A 22166-nucleotide genomic window follows, 5' to 3' on the forward strand; every position below is an offset into this window, starting at 1 on the left:
CATAAAGTATTCTTTTCATTCTCACAACGCATAACATGGACATAATTCTTCTAAGAACTTATTGACCTAAGCCAAAAGATTAATGAACTGTTGATTATTCTTTTTATGGAATGCAGGAAAGTGCAAAGACCAGAAAGACATGCCCTAATCTTTCTTGGAGAACAATAATCATGAACCCTGCAGTTTGCATGATGTAATTTATTCTTTCTAGTTCTATTAACGTGTGCACTAATTTTGTAATCTGAAATTTATGAAAATATATTATTTTTGAACATTAGTTCATTCGGCATACCTCGCCGAACTGATGTGAGATGTTTTTGAATTTTATTTTCAGATATGATTGATAAACACACAATATTTGAAAAATCAAAATACGAGTTCAATATTATTGCAGTAGTTTATATTAATTTCCATAATTTTTCATCTTTTTGTTGAAAGCGTTTTCAATAACAAATGAAACATAATAAACAGAGCACATGAACGTAATATATATAGATCTCCCATGAAACAAAAATTTGCATGATCCATGTTTGAACTATTTATGCTCCTTTCTGAAAAGAGATGTGTTCCTTGTTTGAGGCGGACATAGGAGCATAGCTACTACATAAGCGCTCTGTATTTGTACTCTTAGTGTGATATATCTGTTATAAAACAAGGAGCGTGGGATACATTTCTGCTTCATAACTGTTATGACATATGGTCACCTGGGATTACTCATTAAATAATTTTGAAATTAGTAACCCAACTCAAAAAAGAATCGGTAACCGAATGAATACCTTCGAAACCACCCTGAAAACGATATATTCTACAACTCTTCACCAAGTGGTCTATAGTTTCTTCTTCTGCACCACACTCACATCTTGGACTATCAACAGCATTCCACCTAAAGAGCATGCTATTACACCGACCATGGCCAGTCCTCAGTCGATTTAGTGTACACCAAATTTTTCTTGGAAGATCAAAGTCAGGAACTTTTTTTGAGGGATCAGTAATCAAATCTTTATTAAAAAGATTACATGAATTCCATTCTGATTGCCAAAATTCTTTATGGTTATTAGTTGAATACAGAAAATCATTAGTCCATAAAGGCTTACGAGATTTTAATCTAGCACTTCTAGAATCTGGTAAATATGATAAAATTGGAAATGAATTTGGGTAGGAATGGAATTTATTCCAAGACTTTGAGACTGCCACCTGTCGGCGAATATGAGGTGGTACGATGTTTGACAGAACGGGTAACCAATGCAAAGGTGTAGATTTGATAGTCCCCGTAACGATCCTCATAGAATCATTGAGTATGGTGTCGATTTTATTGACGTGAGCACTGTTGAACCAAACAGAGCAACAGTACTCAGCAGCAGAAAAAACTAGAGCCAAAGCTGCCGTACGAAGTGTGATGGCATCAGCACCCCATGAAGAACCAGCTAATTTTTGAATTATATTGTTCCTCGAATTTAATTTCAAACGTAAACTCTCCAAATGAACCTTAAAATTCAATGAAGAATCTAATTTTATTCCGAGATATTTAGGATTGAAATTATGTTGTAAAACATCATCATTAAAAGTTACTTTCAATTTTCTATATTTTTGCTGATTATTTAAATGGAAACAGGAAACTTCTGTTTTATTTGGATTAGGACATAACCGCCATTCAAGGAAATAATTTTTCAGGATTTCTAAGTCTTGCGTTAAAGTATTTTCTATTACTTCGAAATCAGAATGGCGAAAAGCAAGAGCAATATCATCGGCGTAAATGAATTTTTCGGAAGACGTATCGGGGATATCACATAAATCTAAATTGAAAAGAAGAAGAGATAATACCGATCCTTGTGGAAGTCCATTATTTAAAGTTTTGAAACTACTGCTTTTATCATTAACAAAAACACGAAGTCTTCGATCAGATAATATATTTTCTATCAAACGAACCATTTTACCACATTTTAAGTGACTGATCCACTACTCAATTTAGCATTCATGGATCCTAATCCTCTGACTTCAACAGAATTAGGAACTTTATGCAAGTTCAGACGTTTTACTGCCTTTTCCGTGATAAAACAAGTCATACTACCCGAATCTATCAAACATCTAAGAGATTGATGAGCACCGCGGCCATCACACACATCAACATAAGCAGTAGCCAAAAGAACATGACTGGGATGTGCCATGACCCCAGCACCAACGAAAGTCGAATCATTATCAGGGTGATGTGAGTTATTTTGCGGTCGAAATGATTCTTGACCATTTGACATAGGGGATATTGCGGATGGTGAAAAACTTGAAGCATTAGCGGAGCGCATTTTAGTGTTGTCATGGAGAAGTGTGTGATGAAATTTTGACTTACATACTTTACATGTATAATAATAATAATATAATAATAATAATAATAATAATAAGCCATTTATTTCCTACAGGAAGAACCCAATTACAGGAAATGAATAAAAATTGAACATTAAAGCAATATGAACTGTACCCAGAAAAAAAAAAAAACTCACAACCGATCATTACACCACTCGATGGTAACAAAGAAAACTCAGTCTACTGTTCACACTCCAAACTGCATAAAAGTACTTCAATAATACATGGTAAAGTGTCAAAATTAATATCACAAACCGCAGAGATCGTATTGAAGGTCCGGCACATAAACTCAATCGGAGATTGCAGGAGAAGATTGGTCCTGGGAGTACGCAAGTAAAAAAGTTCCTGTGATCTAGAATTCTGCCTTCTCACTATGAAGTTGACCATAGCTAGTAACGATGGACAATCCGTTATGTCATTCACTACATTGTACAAAAATTTCACCGCCAGTACTTTTCGTCTAACTTCCAAAGAGGAGACTCCAAATCTGTTCAAAAGCAAGCCATACTCTGAACCTCTCACTGGGTAGACACCATCCTCCCTCCAAACAAGGTACTTCAGGAAACGCTTCTGAATTGATTCAATGCGCTGTCTGTGACAATTGTAGATGGGATTCCAAGCTACAGAGCCATAGTCCAACCTGCTTCTTATTAATGCATTGAAAAGGCACAAAAAGGTTGATGTGTGAGTAAAATATCTGCAGTTGCGTATTATGAAACCATAAACCTTCGAGACAGAAAGCACTAACTGATCAACGTGTGGGATGAAAGTGAGTCTACTATCAAAGATCACACCCAAATCCCTAACCTCAGATACTCTCGCCAACAAATTACCGCACACTGTGTAGGGGAACACAACAGGTTGCCTACTCCTCGTGAAAGACATGACGCTACATTTAGAAATATTTAGGCTGAGCTTGTTAACAACACACCAATGATACAACCGCTCTAAATCCTCCTGAAGCCCCTCGCAATCACCTGAACTCATTATCCTGCGGAAAATTTTCAAATCATCGGCAAAGACCAGCTTTGCACTCTCTATTACATCGATGATATCATTTAAAAACAATATGAATAAGAGAGGGCCCAGATTAGATCCCTGAGGTATACCGGATGTAGCAGCATACTCTTCTGAACGGAAGCCTTCGATCTGAACATATTGCCGACGATTGAACAGGTAAGATGCGATCACTGCCAGCAATGTATGTGAAAAGCCGAACTTACATCTGAGTTTTTCAATAAGGATTTCATGACAGATCTTATCAAAAGCCTTCTGGAAATCGGCAAACATAACATCCACTTGATGACCCTCATCCAGGCTACGAGTCAAAAACTCGGTAAAGCAAACGAGGTTACTGATGCATGACCTCCCACCCATAAAGCCGTGCTGCTCAATATTGATCAGGTGTTTCACAACTGGGTAGATCTCGTTATATAAAATAATCTCGAAAATTTTCGAGAAGTTGCACAACAGAGATATAGGCCTATAATTCCCAATCTGTGATCGATCTCCTTTCTTCAACACAGGCACAACCTTAGCGAGCTTCCACATATCTGGGTATATTCCAGTATTTAATATTAAGTTAAAAATATGGCGTAAGGGTGTCAATAGCGCAGCGATACAATCTCTTACCAAATAGCTTGGCACACCATCTGGCCCAGCCGTTGCTTTGTCGCCCAACCTCTTCGCAGCCCTGAGAATCTGAGCATCCGTGATTGAATCGACTGAAACCTGTAATCGAGAAATCTCCTGGAACAGGGGCACGCTCACAGAACAAACATCATCAAATAATACGCTACCGAAGTAAGTACCAAAAGCGTTAGCGATATTCTTCGTCCCCTCGATAACCTGAGAACCATTTACCATCCTTCCTGGAATACGAGAATTACCTCTTTTATCGTGCACAAACTGCCAGAACCTATCGGGCTGAGTGCTAACATATTCTTCTGAGTGCCGAATAAAACTTCCATACTCGGTGTGCAACAAGGCCTTCAATCTGCGGCGGACATTGCAAAAATGTTGAAAATCAAAATCACTTCTATACTTTTTATAGTTCGAGAAGGCTTTTTCCTTTAGGAGTATACATTCAATAATTTCCGTAGTGTACCAGGGAGGAAATCTCCTCTTTCGTTTTCTCTTCAAAGGAACAGTGTCCTGAAAAATTGCATCGAGTATCGAATAGAATTCCCCACACGCAACATTGGTATCAGCTATATTTGTGATGAATGACCAATTGACCTCAGAAATCATCCTATACATCAAGATGAAATTTGCTCTCCTGAAGTTGTACTCCCTGAATTCATTATTTCCGCCCAAATCAAGGTTAGAGTTATTCTTCTTCACGTCCAGCCTAAGCAGAAATGGCGGATGGTGAGAGTCAACAGAAACATATGCAGGGACCTCAGAATCCATTTCACATAATACATTGGAGAACACCAGATCTAAGAGCCTGTTGTTAACATTAAGCTGCGAGTTGAACTGAACTAAGTCCAAAACACTCGAAAAAACTCCGAGTGCTGAAGTTCTCGGATCGGAAGATGAAGAAGAAACAAACTCAGGAGCGTTGAAGTCCCCAAGTATTAAAAGTTGTTTACCATGAACAATATCAAGGGATGAGAGAGCCTCAAGAAATAAATCATAGGATGGAACATCAATTCTAGGCGGAATATACAAGCATACAACCAAAAAATTCTTCGACCTCAACTTTATCGTGCAACCAACGACATCAACAGTGGGCACCAATTGGTGCAGTATTGAAAGATCTACTCGCTGTGCATTCAAATAACTCCGAAAAGCCAGAAGGGTACCTCCTCCCATGGTCGCATTCGCAGCCACTCGATCTCTGTCACATCTGAATACGTCATAATCAGGTGGAAAAATCTCGGAATCGACAACCCCATCGGAAAGCCATGTCTCACTCAAGCACACAATGTCACAATCACCACATGAAACGGAAGAGTAAAATTCATGAGTCTTAGTATTCAGTCCGCGAACGTTTTGGTAATAACAAGTAAGTGTGGTATCACTATAATTGGGCGACACTAGTTTAACGCATTTACAACCACAGGAACGATCTTAGGAACACCACGGAAAAATCTAATTGTTACATCTTCACCATCTTTTTTCCTCAACTCAGCCTCACTCTTCAACTCCCTGAAGTAGTTGGCCTGTCTTGGAGTCCAATCATTTGTGATGTTCAAATGGGAGTATTTAGAATCCTTCTTGAGATTTCTGGATATCTTGAGCAACGTTAGGGGCTGCGATGGATTGGAAAACACAATCTTTACTGGACGTGGTCTCCCAGACGATGATCCCTGCTTTCCCAAACGAAAGACCTCAATATCCGACGCAGGAAGTGTCTTATCCAGGACTTTTATTACGTCCTTAACTGCTTTAGAATCGAGTTCCTTTCTCGCCTCTATCGCAACATTCGGTGGTTGTTCAGGGAGCCCATAAAGGATAACGTTATTTTTACGTTTGAGGCGCTCTTCAAACTCTACAATAATCTCTTCAAAAGAGCTATTAGAAGCCATCTGGGCTTGAGGACGCTGGACAGTCTCCACTGCATCCTTTAGTTGTTTAATCTCATTTTGAAGAGAAACTATAACGCTCTTCAAAGATGTTATATCATTTCCCATGCTTTCGCACTGTCTGCAGCTCCAAGAAATAGATTTCCGAGAGTTAATAACTCTCACTTCAGAAGTCCCAATATTGAGACAAGTATTGCCGAAGTCATTGCGACAAATAGCGCAAGTTAAAATCAAATGGCTCCCGAATTGTTTACCACAACAATGACACTGTTTTCCCGACATTATCAAAAGGATCTGCAAGATCGTAAATCATGAGAGGAACTTAGACAATTGAAACATCGTTGATTTCATTTTTAATTGATTTTGTTTCAGAGATTGGGAGTGAAAACCCTAAAAAGTTCATGAAGAATTGAAACATAGTTTGTTGTCTTTACAGAAGTGATAGCGATCAGAAACAGACTTATTAGCAAATGCAGAACAGGTATAAAGCGAATGATTTGCTTGGCAAAGAATACAAGTAGCGGCGGGCGATTTGTTGACAAACAATACAGCAGTACGAGATGAAATGGGACGTATAAAAGAAGCAGATTTTCGCATTGCATTTTGTTTATCATTATCATTAATTGTTTGCGAAGTTGAAGATCCCAGCGTTTCTAAAACAAGACAATGTCTATTAATGAAATCAATTACTTCACTGAATGTTGGAACTTCGGTGGATTGATGTTCCATTTCAAAGCGTGTAAGCGTATTCTTGTCAAGACGTTTTATAATCATCATGACTAAAATAAAATCCCAATGATCGGTGGGAAATTTGAGGGTTTTTAAAGCAGCGTTTTCGGTGAAGGTATCTATCAATTTTCTATACGATTCTGCAGAAGGACTTGTGACCTTATTTCGGTCCACAGACTCTGAGATTGTAAGCGGCGATTCGAAAACGTTCAACAATACTTTTATAAGCGATGACGCAATAAGGCGACGTTAAAGGCAACGTTTTAACTAAAGAAAGTGCAGAGCTTTGAACAGAACTAACTGAATAAGTGAATTTTTCTATTGGAGTTAAGAATGGATTGTTGTGCACAAGTGCATCAAACTGATCTCGAAATGATGTAATCACCACTAAATTTCATCAATGATATTTTAGGTAATCGAACATTTCCATGATTAGTGGATGGACCTAACATTGTACTATTATGGCTTGGTCCTGATGGCGATCTTACGTAATCATCAAATAATTCGGTAAAGCATATTTTCACGTTGTACTAATCAGAAAGAAAACTCTCGCGAACAAAATTTTCCAGTTCCAAATCGGACTCAGGAGCATTCAAAAGTGCGGAAATTACCTTGTTGTGATGTTCAAAAAATGCGTCGTGAATCGTCTGTATATCTTGATAGCGTACCTTGAATGAGAAGTGTTGAGTTCTATCGGTTTTAGCCTTCTGGGCTAGAACATGAAGCGACTTCATATCGGAAATCGAATTGTTTCGAAATGTTTTGGATTTTTTTAATTTATCCATCGCGCTCCGTTATTCAGTGAAATCAGCTGAAGGGTCAATGATCTCTTTCAACAAAATGCGCTGATTTATGTCAACAGACATGCGTTGATGCGCGAGATGAATTTTCAGGATAAAGGTTGCTGCGTTTTTGAAATGCTGAAGAACTTATGAAAATGGCGGACCAGGTGTTCGATTTCAATTACAGAGTTTGTATTTAAAAATCAATAAAATAGATTATATATCCTCCAGAAATATAATAATTGCATCAAATAATTGGAAAATCTGACGAGCTTCTATTGAAAGCGGTAAACTTTCTGAATACGAGTGATTGACGAGCTCCACGCACATGCGATCAATTTGAAACTGCAATGAAAATTTTGAATTTTAAGATGAAAACATGGTTTATATACGGCTACAGAAGGATCAAAGTGTTGGCGAAAATGATAGCTCTTAGGTTGTTGAGATAAAATGGACTGTATTAAAAAAAAAAGCGGCGGTATCAGAAACCTCACCTGGATGTTATAGCTCCAATTTTCCAGTGCCAACGGTCGATTGTGCTCTTCTTCAAGTCAGCAATGCAGCACTGTTGAATTTTTATTGTGCACAGCAACACAGCACTTTCACTATAGTCACAGTGAAATAAGTAGTTTTGGAAAATAGCCAAGAAATACCAAAAAACGTAGCGATAAGCGGTTAAGCAGCAGTATGTCGATTGTAGCGAATGTCATTCATTACTGACTAATTGTCTTTTTGATGAGAGAGGAGTAACGAATTAGATTCCTGATACCACATGGAATAACGTGTATTTTGATATCTAAGTGTTTTCTCCAACAAGCGACATATGATACATTTTTGAAATCAGCAAAAAAATTGCAGCAAGATGAAAGCACTTTCAACTTTAGTTTACATTTAAAAAATCAAAAATTTTTGTCGTATCTCGAAAATGACTGGATCAAAAAATTCAATAATATCATGTTCGAATTCCTCATAAAAAAGTACCTGTAGAATGTAACAACGGATTTCGAATATGAGTTCAAACGAGAGAGTTCTTCAGCTTCATTGAAAATGATACTTTCTCAATTTTCGTTCATAACTCAAAATCTATTAACGTTAGGCTGGATCTATTTCAAGATTTGGAATAGTCAGGAAAGAAGTGCCCTGGAATGTGCCGTCCGTTTTCTTTTAGCTGCTATAGTTCTCGAGATGTGGACCTCACACTACACTAGCATATCCAGCGGCGAATTACAACGCGCTAGCCCACATTCAGTAAAGCTGATCCTCCACATTTCATTACTAATATTTCAAGACGAAACTTTTCTATATGCTTCCATTTTTAATTTATGAGCTGTGGACAGTTTTCTATCTTTTAAAATCTTATATGATTGGGTGAGTAAGCTGAACGAAATATACGGTGTTGTTAGAAATATAGATTTTTCGATATGGAAATTGAAGGACAAACTTATTGGAAGTAATGGTTGACTGATAGTTTTGGCCTCCAAGTTATAGTTATTTTCTTATGGAAAGGAACTTCAACATGTCGAGTGAAAACTGGTACCTACTACTCAATAAACTATCCATCGATCTCTCAAGAGTGAAAAAAACTTTATTCCATGAGGTGACTTAGTACTGAAAATAATTGCTTGACCAACAGCTATGTCGGACTAATAAGTTTGCACTCGTAGCACTGCTGCCCATACGAGTGTGTGTGATTTTCTCGACATCAGTTATGCCAAAATTGGGTCACAGGATAAATAATGTTTTCACATATGCAATACGTACCTTTGCATCTGCAGGAATAATTTTTCCGCTCAAAGGTACGATTTCTTTTTCAGCACTTATCATTCCAACTACTTCTTCTTCCAGTGTAAAGTCCAGAAGGTAAATTCCTTCAAAGCATTTTTTCAGGTGAGGTTGAACTCTCAATGGATCCTTAGTCTCTGATAGAATTTCCAGGAGCTCATCATTGGATAAGAAGAAAAATCTGAAAATAATAAAAAACAAAAAACTCATAGCAATTGTTCATTTCTATCAGTAGTAAATTGATGTTATTCTGTATTTCAATTCTGAACGTTGCCTAAGGTAATAATGGATCAAATGTTATTTATGTTCATGTTTATCAAAACTGTCAATAATTTGATCAGGCAATAAGAAATTGGTCTTCAATTAGGCTATGGAATTTCGAAGGTGGAATTTCAAAATTTTTTTCAGAATGTGAGCAATGATGGCATCAACCTATAATTCGAAACAGAACATCAACCTATAATCCGTAATTTTGAATGGAAGTTAGTTGCAGAGTCAAAACTCATTTCTCCTGAATTAGATTACAAGAAACCAGCAAGAGAAATACTCTTGTTCAAAATCAGTGGCGACCAGTGGTCATTCGAACCGAGGAAGCAGAAATTTTGATGAGCAATGGATTCAGGTATAAGCAGTCATTCTATTTTTTTTGAATATAATTCAAAAAATGATAATTCTTCTGAAATTGATTTTCTTTCAAAATAGTTTTCAAAATAAAGAGGAGACAGTTTTTTTGTCGGAAATTCCAACCGACTGAAAATATTCATGAAAATTCACTGTAAATCTCTTGATTTTGGCTGTTTCAGGTACTTCTAGACTAGATAGGTGAAAACGTCGAGAGGAGTCCTGGGATCTATTCTCGTAAATCCATTAGTGGAATCCGTTTCACGATATCTTCATTTTTCTTGAAGATATAACCAAATTTTGATTTTTTCTCAAAATGTGTGTCAAAATGTGACATATCTTTTTCATTCTCAAAAATATATAAAAACGATAAAAACTTTCTACAGGCAGTTTTTCACTAGGGATAAGACACCATATCCACTCTTTTTATCTTTCGTACTAAGGGAAGAAACTACTTCGTTGTTTTAAATAAGAATGCGTTCTTTCTATTAATCTCATATCATACAAAAAAAATCAGCTTCTCGTAAAATATCTGTGTCACAAATAATTCAATACCTAGCTATATTAATTTATAGTTCCATTATATGTCCATATATCACTCAAATCTCCAAGGCAAAGTGAATTCAGATATTTTTGCAAATAAAGAAATTATGGAACATTTTCGAAATCGACAAAATATCAAATTTGGTTATATCTTCAAGACAAATGAGGATATCGTGAAACGGTTTCTGGTAATGTACTTTTCATGAAAATCGAGTCCTGCAGTGTGATTCTTTATCATGTAGAATTCCACAGGTCGATTTCTATGGTGGACACCAAGGTTTTGAAGCGATAATCGCCACAGGCATTCTGTGTTCGTATCGTTATTGTTCGGGTGATTTCAGCGTTTTTACTAGCTCAACAAAAATCATAAGTTGAATTCTTGTGAATTTTGTGTTGTTTAATTGTCAGATTGATATTCAGCGGACAATATTTCAATTTGACTCGTTTCTAGGTACAGTTGCCATTATTAATTCATTTTTTTTTATTCTAGTGAATGTATGAATATATGAAATATGTGAAGATCGGAAGATTCAAAGCTCTCAAATATAACAAGACATTCAATGCGTCAAGCCAGTGATTACTTTCCTATCGAGATTGAGAAATTGATTCAACTTTTCAGATTGAATGAAGCTAATACGGTTTAATATGTAATATATAGACCATATTAGTGAGGTAAGGCGCGAATTTTGAATCGCGATCCATCCATGGATCTGGTCGCTGAATTCCCTATGCATTTCTTATGGGACTAAAAATGCCGCGTAGGTACTTCTCGCCTGTTTTTGGATATTTTAGCGAAATTCTTAAGATTTATTTCTATTGGAAAGTGTTCTATGAACCTTTCTTAACAAGCTGAAAACAAAATTTCGAAATAAAATGGTATATTTTTTCAATAATGGATCAATATAAAATTGGTCTGCAAGATCCATGGAAGTTTGCTGTAGCTTCATTTCGTTTCCAACCTCTGAAGCTGACATCATTCTAACGCTCAAGCGTAGCGTGTCATTTTCCTTGTTACGGTTCATGATTGACGTATAGCAGAAATGATCTACGACATAGGGATAGATTCCGTATAATAATGTGTTTAATTTTGATTTTAGGACATATAAAAGTATATTGTGATGTAAAATACACGTGAAAACAAGCTTTAATAATGAAGGCATTTGGTGTAATATGTAGTTATATTATATAAAAAAGTACAGGGCGCTCATTAAAAGAGCAATGCTTCAATAAAAGCAATACAATAATCAATTGGGCAATAAAAATATTCAGAAGATGAGAAACTAGTAGATATAGATATAGATGTTTCACTATCTCAGTGCTGAAAAAAACAATCATAAATTGAACACGAATTATTACCTCAACTGCCAATTTCAAGACAATAACAAACTTATCTAGATACAATGCTGATTATATACGATAGTAAACAACCTCGAAAAATATATTCACAATCCTACGATTTTGTTGATTCAACATGACTTTTGTTAATCTCCGCACTCCGCAGGTTTTCTGTGAAAAACACATAATATTTCACTTTTGTTATAAACCCGAGCGTCTAGTGTTGAAAATGATGAAGTTTTATGAATTATTTCTTCTAATTATAAGAGATAAAGCGATAACATACAGTACTACGTAATGAAAACCTGAGTTTAAACCTGATACAGACCAATATCAACATATTGTTAGGTTAAGGTCGAAAATATTCGAATGGTTGTGAGGTAAAATCATTTCATTCCTGTCAGTTTATAAATTCATGTATCAGAGCTAAGTATTTTCATTCTTAATATTTCTGCATATGCGCAGAAGTCGATTCCTCCCACGGGCTGACTTCACTTTTCTCTGCCTCATTATCGATACAGAATATAATAGATATATGATTTTAAGCGATATATGGAATTCTATAGAGTCATTCGGGGTAACTGAGCGCAGTGGGTAAGTGTGCGCAGTGCGTATATCTCGACTATGCAATGTATGAAAGAGGGGTTCATTTGGGTGAAGCAAGGGCGCAAATCAGTTTTTCATAGGAGTGAGCCGTGCGACGTTTCGTTAACTTTTTATTTGCAATCAATCAAATTCACTAGTTTTCTTGTTAATTTTCAGCATCTCTGCTTATTCTGCCAGGCACAAGTATCGAGTCCGACAGTGTTAAACAATATTTCATTCGATCATGGGCATATTAATCTAAATATATAATTAAAAATTTTAGGTTCTCTTAGCTGCTCAACTCTATAAGAACATCAATTCAAATTTTGGCTTACTGGGGATAGTGTGCGCGGGTAAGTGTGCGCATAGATTCATTATATGGGCATTAGTTCAGTGAGGAATAAATTATGACATTGTTGATTTTCTTGGTTGAGACTCGATCAATATTGTCCTATTTTTTCGGAAAAATATGAAAAGCCACCAACAGGGGAATGTATCATGCCAAGAATTGTGGCACGAACAATAATGCAGTGGTTATAAGAAGGCGCTTCTGTATTGACAATAAACAGCATTTCTCTAATATTGTAACATTTTGACGACATTATTTTGTAATTTGTTTTGATTGTGTGGTTCACTAAGCACTGCATTCACTTACCCCGTAAGGGTGCGCACACTTACCCGTAATACGGGGCATGTGAACGCACTCCGACTTTTACCATTAAATTTTTTTTTGCGGAAAGAAAACATTCTTGATTTGTTGGCTATTTGATGTTATTTTATAGATTAGAAAATTCTCTATCCTATGAATATGTTTTAATTTTCCTAGCTTCAACATTTGAAACAGGGTATGGCTTGAAAGGCAAAAGTGCGTACAGTTGACACGAATGACTCTACGTCACAGAATCCCACTGCAGGACTCCTCTCGATATTTTCACCTATCTACATCATTTTCAGTTGTAATTCAGAAATGATCAATTGAAATTCAGATTAGTCAAGTTTATTTCAGAACCCGTCAGTTGTATTTCAGATTAGTCAGTTCAATTCCAGAAATGGTCATTTGAAATTCGGTTTGGTCACTTTTATTTCCAAAAACATCAAATGCAATTCGGATAAGTGAATTGCTCTTTTGTCAATTTCTTTCAGCTCCGAGTTGGACCATTTGGTCACACCAAAAGAATGAGTAATACTAGGTATAGCCCATATGTTCACCGCCTCAAACATCGCCTTCGATGAGGAACTTTTCTCTGTAAATATTCTTCATTTGTGTGGTTTTAACGTCCAGAGCTTGTTGCAATCCGAGGTAGTTATAAGATTCTTGTTTTCCCAGTTCCGAGATCGTATGGTCTTCCATCACAAATAAGCCTGTGCCCTCCTGTACCCGGCCTCTCTTGACATGTCTCCATTCCAATGTCCTCTGAGAACGCTGCCACTATTCTCAGTTGTTTCTTGAGCTGCTCTTCGTTTGCAGCATAGAGCTTCAGGTCGTCTACATAAAACTGATGGTTAATTCTTATATTCCTCGCCTTTTGTAAATTGTACCTGTATATCTGGTTTTTTAGTATTCTAATCAGGGGGTTCAGTGCTAAACAGAACCAAAGAAGATTCAACGTATCCCCTTGAAAAATACCTCTCCTGGTTCTGATTACGGCGGTCTTGTAATTCTTTTGTTTGGTGTTCACCACCAGCTGCGTGCGCCATGCTCCAAAAGGATGATGATCGGCGTCGATATTCCATACAATGGTAACATCTTTATAAGCCAAGTGTGATGTACCGAGCCAAAGACCTTCTGATAGCCATCGAAATGTTCCTTTGCTTCTTTTTGGCTTGCTTAGTTGCTATGAGGTCGGTGATGTATATATATATATATATATACACATCACCGACCTCATAGCAACTAAGCTATATATATATATATATATATATATATATATATATATATATATATATATATATATATATATATATATATATATATATATATATATATATATATATATATATATATATATATATATATATATATATATATATATATATATATATATATGAACCCTTAGTGCGTTGTTACCTCCGTTAAGTTCATTGGGCGACCTGACCTCCGGGTGAAGGAGTTTTTTAATTGGAATAATTTTTGCTTATATATGTAGAGGGGAAGGTAAATAACAGGGGTACCTAAAGAGGGGAAAAGATTTTCATTGAAAAATTTTTCTTTAAACGAATCAGACCTTACTACCTCCGCATATATTTTTTATTAGTAGTGCGCTCTCACCTCCCGCAACGTTGTCAGATTTGAGGAGGACAGAAAGTAGGGCAGCTTGAATTCTACTCATATACAGCTGCTCTTCCGATTCATTCACACATACTGAAACCTGTAAATAGTTCGAGAACGATACTGATATTAATAAACTTCATACGCTAATAATTGATTGATAAGGATTCGGAGTAAATGAATTTGGACAGAAATTATTATCTTTTCTTCATGAATATCAACAGTTTTGAATAAGTATGCTATGTCTACGATACTTCGTCCGATAGGGGAGTTTAATACCGTATAGGTCCTAAAATGAATGATACATGACAATGAAATTTTTCGGTACATATGAGATAAATTCCAAAGACAATTTTACCGAATTTGTTCTGGTATGAAATAGTTATCTAAATTTTGGGCATTATATTCACGACATGAGGAACTCCATTGAAATGTTTTTCCCGAATGAATCAACGAAGATATACGTTTCACTTTCAGCTTCTATACTTCATTCACTTTCATTTTAGCACAGGAGTGGCCATGGAAATTGAATACCTTTCACTCTGTATGGTACGAAAATGTTGGGTTAAGACGCTTGTCAAAACATTTTTGAGTTTTAAATAAATGCTTCGTAGTCCGTTCTACGTGGACTCTCAGTAATTACGTATTTCATCACAATGTCAAATCACTTCGGAAAATATTGCGTCGAAAATATGTAACGAACATAATTGACATTTATACAAACTGATTGAAGACATACCAAATCTATTTATTTACATGGAAAATAGAAGTAATCAGTAGCTTGAGGAGAGTTACTGTTGTTTATTTTCTTTGGCTGGAGGCTGAAGACGTTACATCAGTTGTAGAATTCAAAAAAATCAACCCGAGGATGAAATGCATTTGATGCAGTGTTAGCATTGAATTGAATACTCATAGGTGGTAGGGAATGGGTATCTCTTGAAGAAATGAACGGATAATTACGAGAATGTTGAATTCCTCAACAAAAATCATCTTGCGTGAATGGTAGTCAAAATAATTGAAAGAAGTTTGAAGCAACAGGAGCTTCACCTTCAAACAAAACAACTGCCTAGTATTCATGTCTGTTTATTTTCAGTACATTGATATAATAATAATAATTATACAGGGTGTGGCGTAATGAATGGATAATATGGAGCCTGCGGGTAGAGTACTCTATGGGGGTTCAAATAAATATATTTTACGTTTGGCAAAAGTGCCTTGGTTTTCGAGATATTGGGGATTTTCGATGAATCACCCCAAATAATAATAATAACTGGATATTGACATTTTTCATCATAGCGGTTCAAAAGAAACTCCTTGATTTAATGGCATTTCTTAATTGCTCGAGGAGTCTTTTGAAATTTTTCAGTACACAGGGTGTTTCACAAGTAAACGGACAAACGAAAACCGTGAATAGAGGGCATTGAGCTCAGTTCAAAAACACCTCATATGTGTGTCTTAGGCATTCCGTTTCCGATATAGAGAGGAGTTTATTCAAATTTCCCTAATTTTTGTTCGGCCATAACTCCAAATATTTTAGTTGGATTCGGCTAAAAATTCATTATCCGCTTAAACTTCTAAGTTTCAATAAAACAGAACATTAAAAGTTGACGAACGCAGGACCGGACTCATTGAGGATATATTCAAATTGAAACTCATGCAAAACACTCTGTTTGTAGTTTTTCTCGTCATAATTTTGAATTTTTCAGGTATCTTCATTGATTTTCTCAAAATCAATGAAACTTTGGTATGCCTTTTCAGATTATTTCTAATGAATAATTGTTTGATCGTGAAATGTCTGGAAAAAACAGCGCTGCATATTGACTTTTACTTCACATTAATTAATGGGATGAATATGATCGCCAATCAACTGAGGAAATCTAAAAATGGAATTGGAAATGTTCAACTGAATTTTTTCGTTCTCAATATATGTCTTGCATTTGTTTTTGATATTTATAGCATATCTGGTTATTCAGATAAGTGATTAACAGTGATAATAAGCTTTATTATTGATAATAAACAAAAATAGAAAAAACTACCCTATCATGATCATGAAAATAATAATTATAATTCGATATCTTCCGAATGAATCGCTTTTTATGGACAACGTGGAACTGAAGTAATTTTCCGAACTGATTTTCATCTCATTTAGTCTTTTAGTGAAGGTAATGATTGGCACTTCGAATAAGTGTGATAAATGCACTTTCGAATTCTTTACTGATTCCGTTATAGTCATTATTGGATCTATGGAAATCTATGGATTGTTCTGGTCTTATTACAATTTGTTATTGAAACATTGATGATATTCATGCACCAGCAAAAGTATTTATCAGTATTTCAGGTCATTTTATTAGAAGGGTAGGACCACAATATTGGACTGCTAGATCTCCAGATCTGACACCCCGCGATTTCTTTCTTTGTTTTTATTCACACAACTAGTTGTCCATAGAAAAATAGATTCATTCTGAAGATCAAGTTTTAATTTTTAGTTTCAAGATAGCGTAGTTTTTCGATCCATATTTGGGTATCATCAATTTTGAAACATTTTATCCTTGTGAAAGAGTATTTTGAAGACCGAATATGGTATAATTGTTGAACACATTCAACAGAATATTCTTCGAAAAAAAATCAATTAAGGATTTCTAAATACATTTTCATGAAGTGTTCTATTCCTTAGAGGCGTCTGACCAAAACAATTATTTCTAGAACATGATCAACAGGTGGGGCAACCCAAAAATCAATTCATTTTGAGACAATAATAATGCAGATAACAAAAAAGTTGAAATTATGATTAAAAAACTACATACACGGTGTTTTTATGAGTTTGAAGTTAAGTAAAGCCTCACTGAGCCCGGTCCAGATTTTTGTCGAATTTTAATGCTCTGTTTCAATGAAATTAACAACTCAAAGCTAATTATAAATTTTCAGTCGACTTGATCAGAATTTCAGGAGTTATAGCCAAACGGAAATTCGAGAAATTTCAAAAAACCCCGAAGAAACCTATATATAGGGTGCCCCAAAACTATTGAATCAAACGTCACACCACGATAGAGTAGATCAAATACTATCGAATGACACCAACATTAGTTGAGCGAAAATGTACCGTTTCTAAAAAAACCTAACCTAAAGTTGCCGATTTTCGAACTATTTTTTCAGTCACAAGGCCAATTTGTTATTAAGGATAGCGTTTTTCTCCCATATTATCACCCCTGTTTATTCTGAGTATTAAAAATCATGTAGAAAAAACAATTGTTTTAATTTACATTTACTTAGGTTATGGTTATCGATTAACTACTTAAAATAATTTCAATTAGGGGAGATGAAACAATAATATTACTTCAATATAATTTAAAATCGATATCCTTTTTCACAAACTGGCCCTGTTACTAAGAAAAATAGTTCGAAAATCGGCAACTTTATGTATTTTAATAAAATTCTTATTATTTTGGAAACGGTACATTTTCGTCGAACTAATGTTGGTGTCATTCGATAATATTTGGTTTACTCTATCGTGGTGTGACGTTTGATTCACTAGTTTTGGAACACCTTGTATATGGTATGATTCTGAACTCAGCTCAATGCCCTCTATTCGCGGTTTTCATTTGTCTGTTTACTCGTGAAACACCCTGTATACTCCTTGTACTCTGAAAATTTTAAAACGAATGCCCTCACCGTCATATGAAAATTCAAATTCTTCTTGTTGTAAGAAACGTTCATCCTTTCACCCAACGCCGACCCTAGTTACATGGCCCGTTGAAAACGAAATCGGCATCTGTTTACTGCAAAACACGTGTTCGCTGATATGAAGGGTTCAAAATTTTCTACCTGATTCGGGCTTTTTAGGAACGAATTGCTCAAGATGCCGAGTTCGAATAACATTTCGTTTTGCGTGTTATATTGGATAAAATTGAATTTATTGCATGGATGATTCGAGAATTATTGATGTCCAGAATGCTCCAGAATGATGAAAATTTTCAGATTTCATTGAAATTCTTGCGAAAATTATCTCGTATATTTTCAAGTTTAGATTTTAATTCATTCAGAAATTTGAAGTTCGGCAAATAATGATGTAAATGATATAGATAACAGTCAATCACATTTCCTTCAGCGCAGTTGTTGTTTTGAAGAAAAAGCAGTAGATTCTCGCAAAATCCGAAACTCTACATGTATAGCAGTTGTTCAGTTCGGGATTAAAGTTTATCCTAGATTGATTTTGACATTTCAGTTCAGTTCTGTCAGATTACCTAGGATCATCTTAAATCTCTGCCTCATCCTGAACTGAACAACCGGGCCTTATAGTAATAGCAACGTAGCATTCATTAAGTCGGTATATTATTGGAATAATACTAATTTTTTATAGCGGAGAATAGTGGATTTCAGCCTCGGTAGGTATTCACGAAATTCATTTTATTATGTTTTTTTAAGGTGAATCGGCCCGAAATCTTGGATCCCCCGACCTGCTAGTTTCGTATACTTCTATGACAATAGCATAATAACTCAAATTTCAACATTTTCACAGAAATTTTTGAATTTAAGGGAGAGACACATTGAAAAAATCGATAGCAATTTACCGCCTAAACTACGAGCTTGCCGAAGTTGAAACTGGTAACAATCTACTCAGTGCTTCATAATATGTATAGTTTTATGACTCAGTGTTTTTTAGAACCTGTGAAAAAAATTAAAAACTGTAAACTCGTCATCGCCTTCCAAAGGCTGTATCTTGGAAGGTCTGTCGATTTGGAAAATTTACAGGAAATACCCCCGCTTATTTTCATTAAGGAATCATCTCCCTTATTCCTTCGCATTTGTTTACAGATATCCTGTATATAGCTATATTTTATCTATGTACCTTTTTATTCTAGATAGTAGAAGTTAATCAATCATCTGTATCTCAATCATATGTATCCGAGTATGTATCTATATTATTAACTTCATTATGAAGATTCATTATATCTTGACAAAAATATGGTTGCAATTTCAAAATATGTTGACTCGAGGCCTTCCAAAGACTTCAATATTGTTTATTTTTTCCCTTACACCCTGTATGATCTATCGAAAAATGCAAATCTGTTTTGGCGAATTCTTCATAAAATCTTACTTGTTTCGATATAATTGGTAATTTTCTTTATGATACATCACTGAAATATTTAAACCAGAGAGATGCTACAAGCTCTTAAAATTTTTGGGAAAATCCAATATTTAAACATAATCGATAATAAAAGAGATGTTTCTGAGCAAAGGATTCCTCAAAATCTTTGAGAAATCTGATTCAAGAAAAATATAAAGAGCGTTCCATTTGAAATAACACAATGTCAAACATTCGGTTTAGCCGACGTTGTTCATTTCTGTGATATTGTGAAATTTGTAGCATTTTTTTCTCCTGATTCTGAAATGAAAATTTTCGGATTGGCTCATTGTCCTTGAATATTCATCACCATTAACATCTGAATTTTCTTATCCAAAAAATGTTTCTCTCTGAACAGGTTATTTTATTATATGCAATGATACAATACTGATTATTCGTTATACTAATAGGTAGTATTATCTATATGGATCATTTCCATAGAGAGAAGAAATATCATTATGGACAAGACTCAAATCGATTCGTTTTCAGATAGGTAATGAAATAGTTCGCCAAATTCAGAATTATAGTGTAAGCTTGAGATGAAAGAAGTTCAACGGATTCATAGATATACGCACGATGAAATATAAACAGTCATAATCCCATTCGAGAGAGCCAAGATTGGTTCTCTTTCACGTGATTCTTTCCCCTACAAAGGAATGCGATAAAAAATCGTTGAGATATGCCGCCTGGCTTGCAATAATGGAGGAGAAAACGCGCTGCGCCTCTCATTACTTAATTCCTCCGTATACTGATATTCCGCCTGTCTACATCTGCTTGCACAGTACAACGTTGCCATTTTCGGAGGTGCAAACGAGCAAAGAGTCTTTCACAGTAATTCTCCGATATACAGCTCAGCACACTAGCGCCAGCGATATACACTCGAACTAAAAGATTGTTCAGTACATAAAGGGGGTGCGTTGTGACCTCAAAACGATTTTTTGATATGTTGGTCCCTGAAGCCTCCTGAATCTAACAAGCTAAAAAACAAGGCAAAACGTTGTCACCTCCGATTTCGGAGGTGACATCGATATATATGAGGTGAGAGCGTTAAACGAGTTACTATTTTGGAGGTGGTATTAACACTTTATAACTATATACTTTATATATATATATATATATATATATATATATATATATATATATGATGTAATCTGATTAACGGGATTGTTATATATATATATATATATATATATATATATATATATATATATATATATATATATATATATATATATATATATATATATATATATATATATATATATATATATATATATATATATATATATATATATATATATATATATATATATATATATATATATATATATATATATAGTTATAAAGTGTTAATATCACCTCCAAAATAGTGACTCGTTTAACGCTCTCACCTCATATATATCGCTGTCACCTCCGAAATCGGAGGTGACAACGTTTTGCCTTGTTTTTTAGCTTGTTAGATTCAGGAGGCTTCAGGGACCAACATATCAAAAAATCGTTTTGAGGTCACAACGCACCCCGTTTATGTACTGAACAATCTTTTAGTTCGAGTGTATATCACTGGCGCTAGTGTGCTGAGCTGTATATCGAAGAATTGCTGTGGGGGACTCTTTGCTCGTTAGCACCTCCGAAAATGGCAACGTTGTATTTTCAAAGCAGATGTAGACAGGCGGAATATAAGTATACGGATGAATTAACTGTAGAGAGGCGCAGTGCGCTATCTCCTCCATAATTGCAATCCAGGCGGCATATCTCAACGATTTTTTATCGCATTTATCTGTAGGGGAAAGAATCACGTGAAAGAAAACCAATCTTGGCTCTCTCGAATGGAATTATGACTGTTTATAATTCATCGTGTGTATCTATGCATCCGTTGAACTTCTTTCATCTCAAGCTAAATATTCAGATGTAAATGGTGATGAATATTCAAGGACAATGAGCCATTCCGAAAATTTTCATTTCAGAATCAAGAGAAAAAATGCTACAAATTTTACAATATCACAGAAATGAACAACGTCGGCTAAACCGAATGTTGGACATTGTTGTGTTATTTCAAATGGAACGCTCTATATATTTTTCTTAAATCGGATTGCTCAATGATTTTGAGGAATCCTTTGCTCAGAAACATCTGTTTTATTATCGATTATGTTTAATTATTGGATTTTTCCAAAAATTTGAATAGCTTGTACCATCTCTCTGGTTTAAAATACTGGAACTAGCAATCTGCACTCAACTAGTAGAATACCTTGTAAAAGAAAAGATCCTTTTACCCACACAACATGGTTATGTAAGAGGTAGATCAACTCAGGCAGCAGTGTTTGAGTTCATTTCAGGAATCCTTAATGCCTTGGAGGATTCTAATATAACAGTGGGTCTAATGCTGGATCTATCAAAGGCATTGGATACTCTGTCCCACGACCTTATTCTCCATAAACTTTCTACATATGGCATAAACAAGCTTGACTGGTTTCAATCATATTTAGCAAACCGCAGGCAGAGAGTGGTGATCTCTC

The 22166-nt window shown here is 35.3% G+C and overlaps 1 protein-coding gene across 1 annotated transcript in view; it reads right to left on the bottom strand.

The window, feature by feature from the left end:
• Positions 1-22166, bottom strand: part of LOC123316425 (dynein axonemal heavy chain 3) — a 2043583-nt gene that overhangs the window by 1484500 nt on the left and 536917 nt on the right. The window contains exon 17 of the mRNA XM_044902499.1: positions 9158-9359. Coding sequence (XP_044758434.1) covers positions 9158-9359 — 202 coding nt within the window. The remainder of the gene's footprint in view (positions 1-9157; positions 9360-22166) is intronic.

The sequence above is a fragment of the Coccinella septempunctata genome, chromosome 7 (genome assembly GCF_907165205.1).
Source record: "Coccinella septempunctata chromosome 7, icCocSept1.1, whole genome shotgun sequence".
Classification (NCBI taxonomy): Eukaryota; Metazoa; Arthropoda; class Insecta; order Coleoptera; family Coccinellidae; genus Coccinella; species Coccinella septempunctata.